The sequence below is a fragment of the Talpa europaea genome (genome assembly GCF_964194135.1).
Source record: "Talpa europaea genome assembly, chromosome: 9".
In the NCBI taxonomy this organism is placed as follows: Eukaryota; Metazoa; Chordata; class Mammalia; order Eulipotyphla; family Talpidae; genus Talpa; species Talpa europaea.
The window spans coordinates 104603261-104621360 of record NC_140076.1 but is presented as its reverse complement, the minus strand read 5'-3'; the positions used below and the strand labels follow the sequence as shown (position 1 = coordinate 104621360).

At 40.6% G+C, this 18100-nt stretch overlaps 1 protein-coding gene across 1 annotated transcript; it reads right to left on the bottom strand.

Moving 5' to 3' along the window:
• Positions 1-10689: 10689 nt before the first annotated feature.
• Positions 10690-11817, bottom strand: PRMT6 (protein arginine methyltransferase 6; the record flags this gene model as incomplete). The annotated part of the gene is made up of 1 exon (XM_084242441.1): positions 10690-11817. One exon carries the CDS (start codon positions 11815-11817, stop codon positions 10690-10692), a length of 1128 nt encoding a protein of 375 aa, XP_084098567.1.
• Between the last annotated feature and the right edge of the window lie 6283 nt (positions 11818-18100).

Sequence of the window (18100 nt, the reverse complement as noted above, 5' to 3'; positions counted from 1 at the left end):
AAGCCTTTGTTTTACACCTTGCAAAATTTTATTTCTAAAGTTTCAATCAAGTCCTCTTTGGCAAGCTTTATTCCGTGTTCTCAGGAAACAATTGACAGATCCAGGAGTAGACTCATAGACTATAAGTTGACTAAGGAGTCTTATAATGGAGGCAAGCCCAATTATTGCACGGTCCATCAATGATCTTATCATTATTCCTGGTATTACTGAAATTTCCATGTAGAGATTAGAAGTTGCCTTAAGACCATGATTGAAAAAACTCTCTAAGGGCATTTGTCTTTTTGTTTCTTAAAGATTTATCCATTTATATATACAAGAGCTGGGGTACAGGCCAGAGATGCGGGAGGTGAGAAGACTTGCCAGAGACAGAGCAGGGAACAGAACAGGCATATTGACCGAAGTACACTACTGAGGGGAGCAGTGGGTGAGCCAGGAGAGGTCTACTGCGCCATGTGGGTTGCTCCCCGGTCGGTCCGGGGATCCAACTCGTGCTACAAAAGCTGCGGACTGCCTCATCGTGTGGTGCTCAACCGCTTGTGCCACCAGGAAGGCCCAGCATTTGTTTTTTCCATTCATAGTCTTTGCCTAGAATGGCATTTTGTCCCCTTATGTAAATTTCATTTGGTTTAAAAGATTCATTTCCTCAATAAATATTTACTGAATACTTACGTGCATGATGCCATATAATTTTTTAGCCTAAACAATAGCAAACAAGAGAAAAGATTCCTGCTCCCATAAATCTTGGATTGTAGGAAAGATACTAACTAAATTTAAGATAACAAGAGGAACAGATTACCTGTTGGGGAAAGAGGACTGTCTTCATCATGGTAGTCAAGGACGGACTTTCCAAGCTTTTAAACAGAGAACAGAGAACTGACATTGGAAGAGAGAGTTGACAGAAGAGAAAGTGAAACATGCCATCTAAGGCAAGAAGAGTCTGGAGGGCCTCCCTGGTGGCGCAGTGGTTGAGCGCTGGGTTGCGAAGCTGCCCACAGCCTCTACAGTGCCGGTTCGATCCCCCTCTGCCAGCGAGGGGCCCACAAAACAAACAAACAAACAAAAAACAACCATATACAAAATACACACACATATATGTATTTCATTTGTTTTTTGATTTATATATTTTGGTTTGGTTTTGCCTGATTTGTTTCTCCATATTCCACCAAGTGTTCCACCCACTGGCCACAATTGGCAAGGGTTCATCTTTGTTATACCTGAGTAGACTGTCGTTATGTGGCTTCCATTGCTTGGTCTTTGTAAATGGCTCTGCAGTGAACATAGGAGGGCATATATCCCCTCTAATTAGAGTTAGTGCTTTTGCATTCTGCAGGTAGATAGGAGTGGAATTGCTGGATTGTGTGGTAGATCTATTTTTAAAATTTTAAGATATTTCCATATTGTTTTCAATAGCAACTGGAACAGTCTACATTCCTGCCAACAGTATATGAGGACTTCCTTATTTCCACATCCTCGCCAACACTTGTTTCTGGACTTTGATATGAACCATTCTCACAGGTTGGAGATGGTATCTCATTGTGGTTTTCCCTAGTGATAAGTGATGATGAGCAGTTTTCATGTGCTTGATGGTCATCTGTGTGTCTTCTTTGATTTATATTTATATATACATATATATATTTATTTTTATATTAGGTTTGAGATATCTAATATATCCAAGTGAAGATGACAATTAAGCAGTTGTATGAGTCTGAACCTCAGCAGAGATGACAACATAAATTTGAGAGTCCTTAGCATATAGATAGTATACTGTTTAAAGTATTGGGAATGACAGGTCACTTAAGGAGGGAATTGAAAGAAGAGAAGGGTAAGTGTAATTTAGTGATAAAGAATTGCAAACCACTATCTATAGAAAATTGGTTGCATAAGCTATGGATGATGCATTCCACACATTTTCATATTTCTATTAATAAGATTAATGTGTATACATACACATATATACATTGGCTTCATAAGATATTCAGTATATCTATTTTAACCTGGAAAAAAACATATTTCAGAGTAACAGATAATATGTTCACATTTTTGTAAAAAAAATCTACAGAAATATAAGTTTAAGTTTATGTACTAGGGACATTCTCAGTTATGAGGAATAGATTATTAACTTTTCCTTTCTAAACATTTAACTTGTATTTTATTCATGCAACTTTAAAAAAAAAATCTAGTGAAAAACAGCCATAGACAAATGACAGTAACAACATCCTATCAAGGTTGCATTCATTTATTTATACAAGAACCGGAGTACAGGCCAGATGCCTGGGAGGGTGAGAGGATTCACCAGAGACAGAGTGGGGAACAGACCAGGCAGACTGATGAAATACACTGGTGAGGGGAGCAGCGGGCGAGACAGGAGAGGTCTGTTGCGCCATGTGGGACCCTCGCGGCCGGCCGGGATCGAACCGGCGCTGCAGAGACTGTGGACAGCTTTACAGCACTGTGCTCAACCACCTTCGCCACCAGTGGAGGCCCTATCAAGGTTGCATTTATACCCTTTCTATCCTTTTCTGATTTTTTAAAATAGCTCCTTCCCCAGTACTTTTACTCTCAACCTGCATTGCAAGGCTCACCTAGCGAGACTGTCCTTAGGCTGTAGAAATTTCTGTGTCTGCCCAAGTGAGGGCCGAGTAGTCCCAGGAATTTGTCTTCTCCAGGAGAGCCATGAACCAATGCCTGATGGCTAAGAAGGTATGAGTGTAGAGCTAAATTGTTACCTAATAGGGGGCATTCAGAAATATGACCTAAGCTGTCTCCTTAGCATCTCTGCAGGACTGAGCCCAAGTTCCCTATCTTAGGACTTGGTTTAGTATCACACTCTAGACTGGTCTCCTTCCCTTCATAGTCTCACCTTCCCACTGACTTCTAGTGTTTTCTGGAAATACTTCCTAATAAATATATTTACATGTACACTTGTCTGAAGGTCTGTTCCTGGGGATCCTGCCTGAAACTACGGACCAGCCTATTTTAAGTGCCAAGAGATGTCACCTTAACTCTAGACACCCAGGCAGCTTGGATTGGATAAGTAGTATGGGAGGGGTTAGGTGCTCAGACTTTGGGAGATGAGTCCCAGACTCTGCCATTCACCCTCCATGTGGCCCTTGGCCAATTCACTAAACTACTTCACGTCTTTGTTTTCTTACCTGTAAGACCACGTTCAAAAATTAAGATAATGCACTTAAAGTGCATCTAGCACATGCTAAGCACTCAGTGGCTTTTAAAAAATAACAAGGATGCTTTCTATAAGTATTGTGATTCTTTATCTCTACGTATACTGTTGCATTTCCAACAAAAGGGGGAGTTTCCCTAGATGAAAATTTATAATAGGTATGGAGTCTTCCTTAGGATGAAAGCTGCTCTTTGCAGAAAAATATTTTTTTATGTATAACTCATGAAGTAAACAATCATTGATTTTAATGGAACTTTGCACAGTATGATTAATATACCATTATTGCATAAAAACATTCCACATGCTGAGAAGTAGTAGCTGGTGCATTAGAATATCATTTGTTCTAAAGTTTTAGCAAATGCTTTTTTCATTGATCAAACCTATGAATGCCATATGGCATAATATAAATCAGAAAATGAATCAAAAAATGAAATATCATATGTCTCTAAAACCACATCTCTTTTTAGCTCTGAATATTGTGTATATCATTTTAATGTCTTAAATAACATCCCTATTTATGGGCTGGTGTAATGACCACATCCTTTACGGGTCTAGTTTTACTTTTAAGAACTTTGTTAGAGTAACTCAACTGCTCTATCTTCTATTTGGATAAAGTCTTATCATCCTGAAGCCCATTTTTCTTGGACTTACTTCTATGGAATTAATTTATATGTGACTTTATCTTATAATAATGCCTAAGTTCTATAATTCCCCTGGTTGTGGTTCAAGTAAAAAAGGGTAGCTGATATTGAATTCTATTTATTACAAACAGCACTTTTCCTGGTAGTTTCTAATTTCATTTCATATTAAAATCCCCTTGTTGTAATTGCTGTCATTCCCTCTATGTTTTCCCCTAATTATTCTGAGTAGAGTAAATTCTCAATTATACAGGGACTATATTTAATCTGTGGATTTTCCAAATCCTCTCTTTTTAATTCCTTTTTTTTGGGTATATTCTTAACCATTTAAGTGTTTCCTATTTTTTATAATTTACCAGTTGATAAATGATAGTAGAGTGAGTTCACATTAAAATAAGCAGCTTGGTATTTTTATAGAAATTCCTAGTAGATACTGATTGCAATAAATGCATTAATGTTAACCATTTGTGGATCTTAATACTTTCTCCATCATCATATATAACTTAAAGCTGAAATGCCACATCATTCTTAAATATACTAATTTTACCAAGAGCAAAGCTGCATGTGTTTTTTTTTTTTTCCCCCCACGGCCTAATGTCACCCCCACTCCATACTATTACAAAATTGCACATAGGCGGGACAGTGGAATTTGGAAATTTTATTCATGAATTTGAGATTATAAATTCTTACATAAGAGAGTCCTTGAATAAGTTTAGAAATTAGGTTTGTATGAGAGGTTAAATGTGGTGGTTAATACTGGGGTGAAAGATGGAGATATGGGGGTGAAAGAATTCACTAAAGGCAGAGTGGAGAACAGAAAAAAGTAGATTTATTGAATACACTGCTGAGAAGAGCAGCTGGCAAGAGGAAAGAGGTCATCTGCTCCTGTTTTGGGGTTCTCCTTTATGACCGGCTTTCTTAGGTTTTTATTCATGACTGGGGGAGTCGGTCTCTACAGGTTGTTCTCTGCTAAGACCTTGGGTTTGGGTGGGCTTCTGCGGTGGAGGTGTCCTGCCTAGTTGCTTGCCCTGTTTCTACATTCCTGGAAATTCTCCATAGTCCCCTGTTGGTCATCTGGGCCTGTGGCCAGGCTCTCATGACAACTCTAAAGGGGATCCCCTTCCTTATCTATTGATATTTTGTGTCTCCCAGCTCCTTCAGCTAAGCAAAGTGCAGGTACTAAGTTTAACTCTATGAAGGTGTTAAGTGCTGGTACTAAGTTTAACTCTTAACACTCTCCTGGTGTTAAGGACAAAGTTGTATATTATAAAAAAGCAATCGTTTTTAATCAATTGAGATTTTTTTTTTGAGTCCACAACTCTCAAAAAATCTTACCCTAAGTATATCTTGAGGTCAGCAAAATGTATGCATGGGGATCCTAATCTTTATTTATTTGCTTTGCTTACTAATTTCTGGTCTTTTCAACACCAAGATGTTTTTTAAAGCTGTCTTTGACTCTGGAAAACACCTATTGTCCGCAATTCCCTCCAAACAGCAGGTACCGGTACTCAACTACTCCCTTCCACTCTATAAGTAAACATTTTTATTCCCTCTTCCTGCTGCTTTTTCTTTATGACCAAAATTCTAAAATAGATTTATTTTAAAATGTGATTGCAGCCTCCTTGCAGCCTGTCCCACACCATTCCATTTTTCCTGTAAGAAGATTTGCATTGAAAAGATATGTAAACCCAGGGCCTCCCCATGGCACAGTGGGTTGAGGGCAGCGATGTGAAGCTGTCTTGCAGCCACGGCAGCACCGGTTCAGTTCCCAGCCGGCCAGGGAAATTCCCACATGGCGAGGCAGACTTCTCCTGTCTTGCCCGCTGCTCCCCTCACCAGTGCTCTGTCTGTCTTCACCCTCCCGCGCCTCTGGCCTGTACCCCAGCTCTTGTATAAATAAAATAAATCTTAAAAAAAAAAAAAAAAGACATGTAAACCCAAGGAATTTTGAATTGCTTTAATTTCTGGAAAGGTAACAAAGGACAGAATGTTCTGCAACAAGCATGTTTCTGTAAAATGAGTGAACTTAAAAGATACTGGTAAGTAGAGGAGCAACATGTGGGAGGTGACTGATTCATACGTGATTATTCCTATGATTAATATGTAACACTACCAGGTAGCAACCACCAAACACAAAGTCCAAATGTCAGACAAGTGCTTGTTTTTAGAGTTAAAAAGCTACATAGTTGACTGAAATCTTCATTATTAACAATGATGCATTTAATTATCAAAGATACCAAAGTCGGATAATTCTAATGTTATTGGCCATATCTTAATTTTTATTAAAATTCTAAGTCTATATTCCTTTGTTCTAACCATCTTTTCCTACAAGCATGTAAGATATTTTGAAAAATAGTCTTATTACATCCTCCCCATCATCACTTTAGACAATTCTGACACATTTTTTGGAAGAGGTTTGGCAAGCTAATAATCTTCTTTCTGTTATATTTAAGACTCAGTCAGCAACTGTTCTAGGTTTAGAAAGAGCTGTAGAACACGCCAAAATTTCCTTAAGATTGTCTTTATGTCTGAGAATTTCATACATTCAGAGACTTTGATTCTATAAAATGTGTGATTAAATAAAGGGCGTGATTTAATCAGACATCCCTCTATACAAACAATTTGGGGCACGAATTTCACAGGAAATAAAAAGGGTCTAATTCAGAGTTATTTGTCCCTTTCTACAACCTCCTTACTCTCAGAACGTTTGCAGGTGTTACAGAAAGTAATCTTGCAGGTATTACAGAAAACATTTTAATGCCAAAAGTATTCAAAGAGGAAAAAGCTACATAAATTCCAACAAGACATGTAATATTCATTATAATTGAGAAAGATCAATCAAGGAAAAAGATTGGGTATGCAAATAAGAGCCAGATACACACTTAAAAAACAAGCAAGTGGCCCATAAATTTGATTCAGCTTTCGAATAGCCAATACAAGAAGGGTCATCTACCCAAAATACTATGTCCATTAGCTGAAATAAAGTTATCTGCAGGACATAGATTTATGAACTAACATCTGAGGATTTTTCTGGGAGGATCTTACAATGTATGTTATAGTATTTTTGCACTTGGGAGAAATTTTAAGCATGGACTTGATGAGGCCTGGCTGCTCTCCCTTTCTTTAGCAAAGGTAAGATTGAATTGGAAAATTGGAATAAAGTGTTCCTAGGATAAATAATGTATGCAAATTACTGGTATAAGTAATTTTGTTTCCTCATGGTATCCTAGTTCTTTGAGGGTAGGGTTTGTTTGTTTTTTTTAATCATAGCACTTGTTATAGTTGGTGTTCATTAAAGAATTAAAAGGGAGGGTCTCCCCAGTGGCCCAGCGGTTGAGCACTGGGTTGTGAAACTGCCCGCAGCCTCTGCAGCGCAAGTTAGATGCAAGTTAGATTCTGGCCGCCAGCCAGCGAGGAGGGTCCCACATGGCGCAGCAGACCCTCTCGCGCTTCTGACTGTACCCAGTGCTTGTATAAATAAATCTTTAAAAAAAAAAAATTAAAAGGGGTTAGGGTTCAGATTAAAAAGAAAAAAAAAAAATGAAATGAATGCCTCTTTGCTCTTCTGCACCAAGCCCCTATAGCCAGGATGGCAGTTATCTACCTTTGCTAATGTGTTAAGGATTCAGTTTCCCGGGGGCCTCAGAAAGAACAACACATTTGATGGGCTCTTAAGGAAATGGGTTGAGGAAGTGTTTCGGTGAACACCTAGTATTTGTTAACCTTAAGATCTGTATACTGAAAGTGGTTCTTTGAGGTCTATGAGACAGATCTCCAATGAGAATTCTTAAACTAACTTTTCCCTGTTTCCTTCATTTATTTAAAAACTGTTGTCATGCATTTCAGAGGCATGTCCTTGTTTTTAGATTAAAGCATGCAAGAATAACATAATCAATACATTTTTGGCTTGGGGTTAGGAACTGAAATACTTGTGCTTAATTGCCTAGAATTAGCTCTATAACCTTAGCCAAATCCTTCTCTATGTAACTTTTTCCTAGTAATATAAAGCAAAGATAATTACCTGCCTTCTCTAACACCTCCACCAACCCAGTTTTCAGTCCATTATAATTTACTTTCTGGTTTATACTATGAATATACCTATTTGGAAGCTGCAATTATATTTTATTGGTTTGTATCTTAAGTGCTTACCACAAAGACTGTTAAATTATATGCCCAGTAAAATGTCCATTGGTTGAGTGAATTAATGGAAATATTTGGAAAGTTTCACAGTGCTAAACAAATGTAAGCTATTAGAGGAAAGCAGGTAGAACTTCACCATGCTTTTCTTTTCTTAGGAATGGTAGTTCTTCCAGTGGCCTAAATGGCACTAAGGAATCAGTACCAGTTTACACAGGGATTGGACAGTGCCTGGATGTTGGTGCATCTCACACTCTCATCCTTCTAGAAGTGTCTTCATCCCAAAGATCTTGGCCTTCCTCTGGATCATCTCGGCTTTGGTGTCATATATCGTTCCTCATACACAGCCATGCTGATGCTGTCAAACAAAACCTGTAAAAAAAAAAATAAAAAAGCTAAATATTTATTCTGTAGCACTGCATGTGTCTAACTGCTCCAGGTTGGCATATTACTTTTCTGTAATTATAACAGGTAAGAGTTTTTGAGCTCTTACAGGGCAGACAGGATGTGCTTACATGCACTAACTCATTGTACTCTCACATTTAGATGGAGCTGGTACAACTGCACTGGTACAACTCCATCCCTAACTCCACCCCTCAGTCTGGAATAGGTGTTTTCCAGAGTCACTGGGGTGCCAAAAGATTATTTTGCCTAAGGTCACACAGAGGAAGAGTGGTGGACCATAGCTTCCTGCCTGAGTTGTCTGGCTTCAGTGCAAGCTTTTAATCACTAAGCTATGCTGCCTCTTGACTGATAATTTTAGTGGTTGTATTTTTATAGTAATTGATTTTGCTTTTGGGAAACAGTAAGAATTTTAAAGCTTTTTATCCTAATTATGAAACAACTTTTACTTAGGTATCCAAAGTCTAACTTGCATTTTCTCTGTGTGCTTATTCTGGTAATGAGAACTCAGCAACATACGTATATATAAAGCATATATTGAAAGAACTGGATTTGGAAGAACGTTCTCATCTACCCATACACCAAAGGGATTGTTATAGCAAGTTCAAAAAAAAAAAACCAGAAATCTACTCAAAATCACACACTAAAATTCTAAATAGATAAATGTTCAGCTTAAGATATAGTTGACCCTAAGATAAGGAGCTATTTTATACCTGGAGCTTGTATAAAATTTTATAGTCCGTTAACTATCTTGACATCAAATTGGTGACAACTGTACTGCTTGCTAATTCAAGGATTTTGTAAAGCAAATGAGTTTGTACTTGTATATCTCCCTTCATAATGGCAGATGTCAGGTGTTAACATCAAATTTTAACAAATTAGTTTCAGTATATTTTCCGCTGTGAGATGACTAAAGGAGTGGAAAAATCAGTCACAATAAGCAAAACTGTTAAGAGTATTTCAGAAGACCAGTTTTTCACACCTGTTACTATTAGCATACAAAAGCTACTAGTATAAATAAACCATAGTTGAATTACCCTGCAGCTATAATCTGAAGGGGTTGTAACACTTAAGAATGGACAGTATGAAAAAGGCAGAAACATTATAACTCAAACATTACACAAGACTTCTTATTTCATCTATAAAAATAGAGAATGCCAATGTTTTATTTGCCACAGGGATGAGGGAAACATTGGTGAAATAAATTTGATAACATGACTCATACTTCATTACAAATGATTTTCCTAAATTCACAACTTTCACATTTGGCTGAGCTAAAAAGAAAAAAAAAAAAACACCCAACACTAAAAACGGAAGTTTCACTTGATGTAAGTAGGCCAAGTCACATGATCCCTCTAAATGAGGGAGTTGAAATGAGTACACTTTTCGAGCTGGGAAAATATTTTCCTTAATTTAGTGAGTTAAATAATTCACCCATAGTGATGCCAGGGTCAGGCTGAGAAATTTCCTTTTATAAGAATTACACGAATTTTTTTATGTAACATACATGAAACATTTTCTTTTTTTTTGGTTAAGTCTTCATAATAAAGACAAGAATAAAACCTATACTACTTCGCTGTCTTTTGGGTCTTTTTCTCTTGTATGTACAGTCTAGATTTCTTAGGTGTTCTTTTCAATTAGTCTTTTACTTAATGGAGTAAGGTGTCCACCAAGTTTAGCACCCTATGGAAGTAGTTAAGTGTAATTAATGAGGACGGGGGTTATTTAAAATGCTTCCTCATTCTCCTCAGTCTCCCTCTCCCCCCCTTAACAGTAGCAATGTTTATTTTTAAAATTATGAGGAATAAGGGCAGACTCTGCCCTTAGGATTAAGGAATAAGCCTAGGCTCTGCACCTGGAAAACGACAGTATATGGCTCTGGAGGGATACTAAAGTCCTATTTGAAATTTATGAAGTCTAACTAAACCCTTTTACCCTTTTTCCCTGGCTTCAGACATAGAGAAGGGGTGAGTAAGAGGGAAGTGCATGAAGTCTTCAAAAACTGATATTTTCATTCGTGTATTTTTTTTTTTTTCCGTATAACAAAAGAACTAGAAATACAAGTGCTTGGAACCACATGCTTCTGAGGCTTCAAAGCCCATTATTAATAAACACGTTTCCGCGGTTGGAGGGATCAGGATCACTTTTTAAATAAATCTCGCCAGCAGACTCTCCTGGAAGGGGGACAGAAATCACTCTCCCTCCAGAGAGCAGAGGGAGAAGGAAGGTCTTGCTCCCTAGTTGCAGGAGGATTTCCCTTTCTCCCGACCCCCCCTACGCCTCTACCACGCGGGGGCTGGCCGCCCTGGGAGGGAGCTGGGAGAAAAGGCACGCTCACTCCTCCATGGCAAAGTCTTTGGTCTTTTCCTCCTGGTCGCCCACTCTGTAGCGCAGCTGCACGCGCAGGAGCCGGTGGTCCTCCCGAGAGGGCAGCAAGGTGATCTCCCCGGAGATGTCCGTATCTTGCTCCACCTGCACAGGCTCGTTCAGGTAGAGGAGCGCCTGCTTCCAGTGCGTGACGGGGTGAAAAGGTGAGGTGGACAGCACCAGGGGTTTCTCCGAGTCCCCTCCGGGGAAGGTCACCTGGAACCAGACTGCAAAGCCGTGCATGGGCGCCGAGCCATAGCAACTGAAGCGAAAGCGCCCGCCCACCCCGGCCTCCAGCTCCTGCTCCAGGCCGGCGCGGGCCAGGTCGAGCTGAGCAAAGCGCTGCGGCCGGGCCAGCACATCCTCGCCGGACAGGCTCTCCACCATGATCTCCGAGCGGCCCATGAGGCAGCGCGTGGCGAAGCTCTCCAGGCAGCTCATGTCCACCCCGTAGTTCTGCTTCACCTGGCTCCAGAAGCCGAGGCGCAGCTCCAGCATCTGGTCGCTGATGGGCGCCACGAAGAGCTCGGCGGAGGCGGGCAGCAGAAGCCCGCCCTCCTTGAGCCACTTGGTCCGCGCGTGCAGCACAGAGCTCAGCATGGACTCGTGCAGGAGCCCGTAGCCCATCCACTCGCTCACGATGGCGTCCACCTGCTCCGGCAGCTCCACCGTCTCCACCGGGCCGGGCAGGACGTGCACCCGGTCCTCCAGCCCGTTGAGCCGCACCACCTCCCGGGCCTGCTGCCAGATGGCACTGGCCTCCACCGCGTAGACCCGCCGGGCGCCGGCCTGGGCGCAGAAGATGCTGAGGATGCCGGTGCCCGCGCCCACGTCCAGCACCGTCTTGCCCCGCAGCGCGGCCCAGTTGCGCAGGATGGCCAGGCGGTAGGCGTCGGTGCGGACGCGGTCGGCGATCATCTCCTCGTGGACCGACACGTCCGAGTAGCACTCGTAGTAGAGCCGGTCCCGCTCCCGCTTGGTCCTCCGGGGTCGCGCCTGGGTGGCCTCCTGCTCTCCGCCATCTTCCTCCTCGGCGCCCTCCCCGCCTGCGCTGCCGCCCCCCGACTCAAGCTTTCTTCTCTTGGGCAGCGACATCTTGGGCGCTCGGGCCGGCTCCCGGCGGGCGTTGCGCGGCTTCGCGGGGGCTTCTGGGAGTTGTAGTGCACTTCCTGCTTCCCACGCCCGGCGGGCGGGCGCAGCGGGAGGCGGCGCCGCGCACCTGTTGTGCCCTGGGAGGCTCGTCCCACCTGTGTTTTGTGACTCTGCGCGGTCCCCCTCCTGCGTTTGGCGGAATTGTTTTTCGCGTTCGCCCCTTCTTGGAGTGCACACACGCGCTTGAGACTGAAAATTTGCCTTTGTCTAGCTGCCTGACTGCCAGGTTTTTCCATACCATTATCTGGGCAGCACCTTTTGCTGACCTTCCCTGAACTGTTGCAAGACTTTACACTGTCCACGCGTGGAGATTGAGAAATCGCACTATAGGTTTTACTTTCTTGTTGTCAGTGGAATTGGGGTGCAAGGAAGGGGTGGGTAAAACTAAGTGAAAACCTAGTAATGGGAGACCTAAGGTCATTGCAGCTATTCCAGTGAGACCCTGTTGGTTGAAGATATAGGGCGAGTGTAAATGGTTAAATGTGAAAGGGTAAATGGTTTTCAGGGTTTTCTGCCCTCCTGCCATTAGGATTGCCCTGCCTGATGGGGCACCTGCAGTTGTTACATTGGTATAAGGTGTGTTACTTACTTCTGGGGGCCATGGGGGGGTATTGAGATAGTCACCAAGAGAAGCAGAAGCAGGACAGAGGCAGGAGAGAGAAGGGGAGAAAGAAAGCCAGGAGAGAGAGAGAGAGAGAGAGAGAGAGAGAGAGAGAGAGAGAAGTGAAGACTTGCCAGGGGCTTGGAGGCCTCCTGGGCCCCTGGCAGCCCTGCCTGTGGTGTACCTGGTTGCTGCACTACATGTAAAAGCTCAATAAAGCCTGAGAAAGCCACTGAGGACTCCAGAGCTCTCCTTTACGGTGTCTGTCCCATCACAGAAAACCTGCTCTGTGCCCTTCTTGACACTACAGCAAGTTATATAATTACTTTTGCCTTCAGTTACCCTTTCCCTACCTGCAGGAACTGCAGTCAAAGACTTGTTTCTGGTCTTTATTTTAGTAAAATAGTTACTTGGTTCAGTCCTGTTCTGATAATTCTGTTGCTCCTTCCAGAATTAAATTTTGCAAGGGCTCAGACTGAACACAGTGAAAAGCAAAGGCGGTGTGCTGCGATGAAACCCACTGCTGGCATATTCTGGTAACCTATTAAAATTATTTTCTCCAGAAATAACTGAGTCATTCATGCCTTGGGATCACTTTCCCTCTGAAACTCATTTATTCGTCTCCTTATTTGGGCAAGATTGCTGCTCTCTTCTCTCTTCCTCTTCTGTTTTTCTTTCAGTCATGTATCAGCTATTAATCTCCCCTCTTTTTCTTGTTCATGATGGAAATAAAACATGTGTGATGCCTATCTGAGTTTTCTTAACAAGTACAGTGAAAATAACATTTTCTTTCAGTTTAAAAAAACTGAAGAAAATGTACATTTATTTTCTTGTAGTATCAAACTCTGCTTAACTATTGGGCCTGTCTTCCTTGTCTGGGGGAAAGTTTTCTTCACACCTCTATTAATCCACCATTTAATGGAATAGGCTTAGTTACTTGACATCTTCAGATGTACTTCTAACTCTGGTTTCTCTATCCGGGCTGCTCATTAGAATCCTCTATGGAGCTTTTAAAAAATACCTATCTCTGTGTCCCACCTTGAACTAATTAAATCAGAACCACTCCAATGGAGCCTGGGCATATAGTTTTAAAAGCTCTCTAGGGAATTTGAATATGCAGCCAGAATGAGAACCACTGTTGAAATCTCACTGAAATGATCCTAGTTAAATTTTACTTCCTTGTTTTCATTGACTAAATTATCATTTTTAGTGGCCTGCTGATACTCACCCATTTAAAGCTAAAAATCCTCAGAAAAATTCATCTTTCTGCCCCACTTAATATCTTGTTTTAAGAACATAAAGGACCAGAGCAGGACATGGGATTAGAATTGCAAATGTGGCCACTTTATATGTGACTATACTTCTCCAGTTCTTTTCTTGCTCAAAATGTTTTCCTTCCCCTTTTAAGTGTATTCACTCCTCTACCAATTTCTTTTCTTTTTTTTTTTTTTTTAAGATTTATGTATTTATGCATACAAGAGCTGGGGCACAGGACAGAGATGCGGAGTGGGGGGTGGGTGTCAGAGGATCCACCAGAGACAGAGTGGGGATCAGTACAGGCAGACTGACTGAAATACACTGCTGAGGGGAGCAGCGGGCGAGACAGGAGAAGTCTGCCTCGCCATGTGGGCTGCTCCTTGGCCGCCTGGGGATCCAACTCCTGCTGCAGAGGCTGCGCATTGTTTTATAGGGCGGTATTTAATCCCTTGCTCCACCAGGGAGGCCCTCCGCCACCAATTTCAATTCACATACTTGTGGTCTCTTAAGAAACTTCTGTATATGCCTTGTCTGTTTTTTCTATAAAATATAAACTCCAAGAGACTTGGATTTCTGTTTCCTCCACTATTGTAGGCCACAACAGAGCCTGACACACAGTGCTGAATAGTTCATCTTCCATAAAGCCTACTTTGAAACAATTAATTCTTATAGAGGAAGGAGCAGAGAGTTTAGCTCTTTGTAGTTTGGTATGATCATCTGACTCTGGTAAACTTTAAGATAAATCCAGATATACACTGAATTTAGGATGCTCCCAAATGTGAGAGTTGTTTTTCAAATACTCTTACCCTTTTTAGATTTCATAATGGTAAATCCAAAGTATTATTCCCAAAGTAGAGAAGATATGGCAAGCTTCTCTTCTTGCACTTTGGCTCGCTATGGAAAGGGATTGCTCTTGTTATCTTCTCTACCACCCAGAGTTGTTTGCATTGCAACTCAGCAGCAAACAACTCAGCAGCAAGCCTGTCTGGGAGCAGAATCAGACCTGCGTTGGCAGAGAGGCTCTGTGTTTTCATCTTCTACTCATCACATTTATTTAATGTTCAAATCCAATTTTTTAAAGCTTTTTTTATTTATGCTTACAAGAGCTGGGATACAGGCCAGAGGTGTGGGGGGTTAGAGGGCTCACAAGAGACAGAATGGGGAACAGAACAGGCAGATTGAAGTCCACTGCTGAGGGGAGAAGCGGGTGAGTCAGGAGAGGTCTGCTGCATCATGTGGGTAGCTCCCAGGCCGGGGATTGAACTCATGCTGCAGAGGCTGTGGACAGCTTCATAGGTTGCGTCTTAACCCCTTGCGCCACCAGGGAGGCCCTCAAACCAATGTTTTTCAAGTAAATGGATCTTGAAATTGATTTAGTACATCTTCACTGGCATTTTTAAAAAGGAAGTAGAATACAAAGTATAAAATATATGAAATGAGTAAAGGTGGATATTGTTTCATAAAATATGTTTCACTGAATGTACTTCTTGCCACGAGTTATGATTAAACTGTTTGAAACCCATAACTTACTGTTCTCCAAAAGCATTGAGAATGTTGATATTGCTGTTCCTTTTGTTTTGAGTCCTTGTAATCTTGTCCTTTCATTCACCTTTATAGATAATGATGAAATGCTATAATTTACTTATAGCATTTTCAGTTAGTCTGTGGTCCCATAATACCTACATGTAATTCTCATAACTTACTCTCTTGCAGTTTTTATATACGTAGTTTTCCCATGTCAGCCTGTGGACATTTAAATGCTAAGATTTTGTATTTTTTACCTTGATATTGAGGACATAGCATATTATGCTAGAATCCAAACCATTTCCACATTCAAGATACTCCATCCTGAGTGAACTTAAGATCACAGATGTGTTTTGTATGATTGGGAGAGATTTGATAAGCTTTCTGGGTGACATACATGCATGAATTTATGTAACCATGCATTTATGTAATCATTCAACAGACATTCTAGACTTACCCGCCTCACCTAATTTTCTAGAGATAGGGAAACGATCAATAAAGAAAAAAAGACAAAATGGGCTTCCTTGGTGGCTCAAGGGGTTAAGTCTTAGCACTATCAAGCTATCAGCAGCCACTGCAGCATGTGTTTGACCTGGCCAGGGAGCTGACCTATCTGGCACAGCAGACCTCTCCTGTCTTGCCCACTGCTCCCCTCAGCAGTATATTTCAGTGAATCTGCCTGTTCTTCCCCCCACCCTGCCTCTGGTGAATCCTCTCAACAAACCGCACCCCCACCCCACACACACACTCTGGCCTAAACCCCAGCTCTTATATGCATAAATAAATAAATTTTAAAAACAAACAAACAAATGACACAATCCCTATTCCCAAACCAAGGAGTATTATTTTTATGTATATTCTTATATTTCCTATTTAATCAAATTATTAACTTCCAGCTTTCTTTTCTGTTTTATTTTATTTTGAATTTGCTAATGTGATTTCCTCCTGCAAATGCTTATTTCTAATTTCTTTCCCTTTAATTTGAGAGTCTGTTGTTTAAAAATGTATTTTTAGTTCCTGTATAAAGATTGAAGGTAGTTCCTTCAGGATTTTAAGCATTCATTGTAATTCTCAAAATGTGTGTTGGGGAAGGAGAAAGGAGCAATGACATGAAAAATGTTATAAATATCTCTTTGATATGAATATTCATTGAATGATGTAGTTCTTACCATTCTGCAGATACTTGGAAGCTGCTAGCATAGAAAGAGGCACTTCTTCAGAAAAAAAAATCCTTTATTAGAAAATAAAGACAAAAGGTGGTGACTTTTTTTTTTTAGATTTAAGTCAGAGCATTAAACTTAAAAAGCATAGGTATATTGTTCTCTTGATGTGTATTATGTATGAGGGATCCATGGCGTATTGGCCCAGCTATTAAACCTAATATTAAACCAGAAGAATAGCCAATTCATAGCTCCCTGATGATATTATTATGAGCAGTTATAATTTTTTTAAAAATGTATATTGAATTGTTAGGTAGTGACAATTGGGCTATTATGAACAATCCATAATTATCAATTTGGTTTAAATTTATTGAGACCTCTTAGAGTATTGAATATGACATTTTAACAATTTCGTATATAAATATTGGTTATGACATTTTAACATTTCCACTATACAATCAGTACACCATAATGAAAATAGTACAGAAAAACAGAAAAGTAATTTATACTATGGGGAAAAGTAAGGTATCAGTGCATTTGTGGAAGTAAGCATTTGCTCACCTGCCCAAGAATAATAATCAGGTAATTTAATGAAAATCAGGTATTAAACTCAATGAATTATTATTTAATAAGACCTTTTTAATCCTTTTTGTGGAAATCTTTAATATGATAGAAAACCAACTGTTTGCTTTAGTCAGATTCTTATATTCTCATAGTATTTTGATACAAAGAACATTTAAAGTACATGGAAATAAATGTAGTCCTGATAGCCTGTGATTCTCCAAAGGTGATTTGTAGACGAATAGTATCAGCATCTCTTGGGCTATTGTTAGAATTATCCAATCATGGACTCCACTGTGAAGCTAAAAAGTTAGAATCTTTGTGGTTGGGGCTTTGCAGTCTTTGTTCTGACCATCCTTTTGGTGATTCTGACGCACACTGAGATTTGACTTCACTGGGCAATTTGAAGAATACAGGACCTGTATGAGGCCATTGAGAACTTAGAGAATGGAGGGTCTGTTGTTTTTTCTCCTGGTATATAACAAATGACAACATATTTAGCAGCTTAAAACAACAAACATTTTTTGATGAACTTAGTTATTTTTGAATTGAAGTCACATCACATTATATTATATAACTTTCAGGTGCGCATAAATATTAATCTACTTCTGTATATACTACATTCAATTCACCACTACAGGTACAATTCTTTCTTTCACTCTAAGAGTGGGCCCTTTTACCTGTCTCCTCGGGTCTGTGGGACAATTCAGACCCTGCTCCACTGGGATCTTCCCAAGGCTGCTATGTACATGTGAGTGAGCTCAGTTAAGGCCTCTACATAAATTGTTAAGATCCAGGCATGCAGATGCAGAAATATACTCTTTTTTTAGCCTCTACAGGTAAGTCTTGATAATTCCTTTGACTAAATAGTACAGTTACCAATCTAGAATGGTCAGCCTCTTTCTTTGACCTCTGCTTGCTCTGTGTAGTTCCTGGGGGCATAGTTTCAGATTTCATCCCAAACTCCCCAGGGTTCTGGAAAACAATAACACAAAGAAATCCAAATCTACTAGTCAGTCCTTTAATGCAGGTTTGTCTGTGTTTTGCAAAAGGCTAGGCCTTTTTCAAACACTTGAGGATAATTCTTGCATTATCCAAAAATCTTTCCTACTTGTCTTTGCAG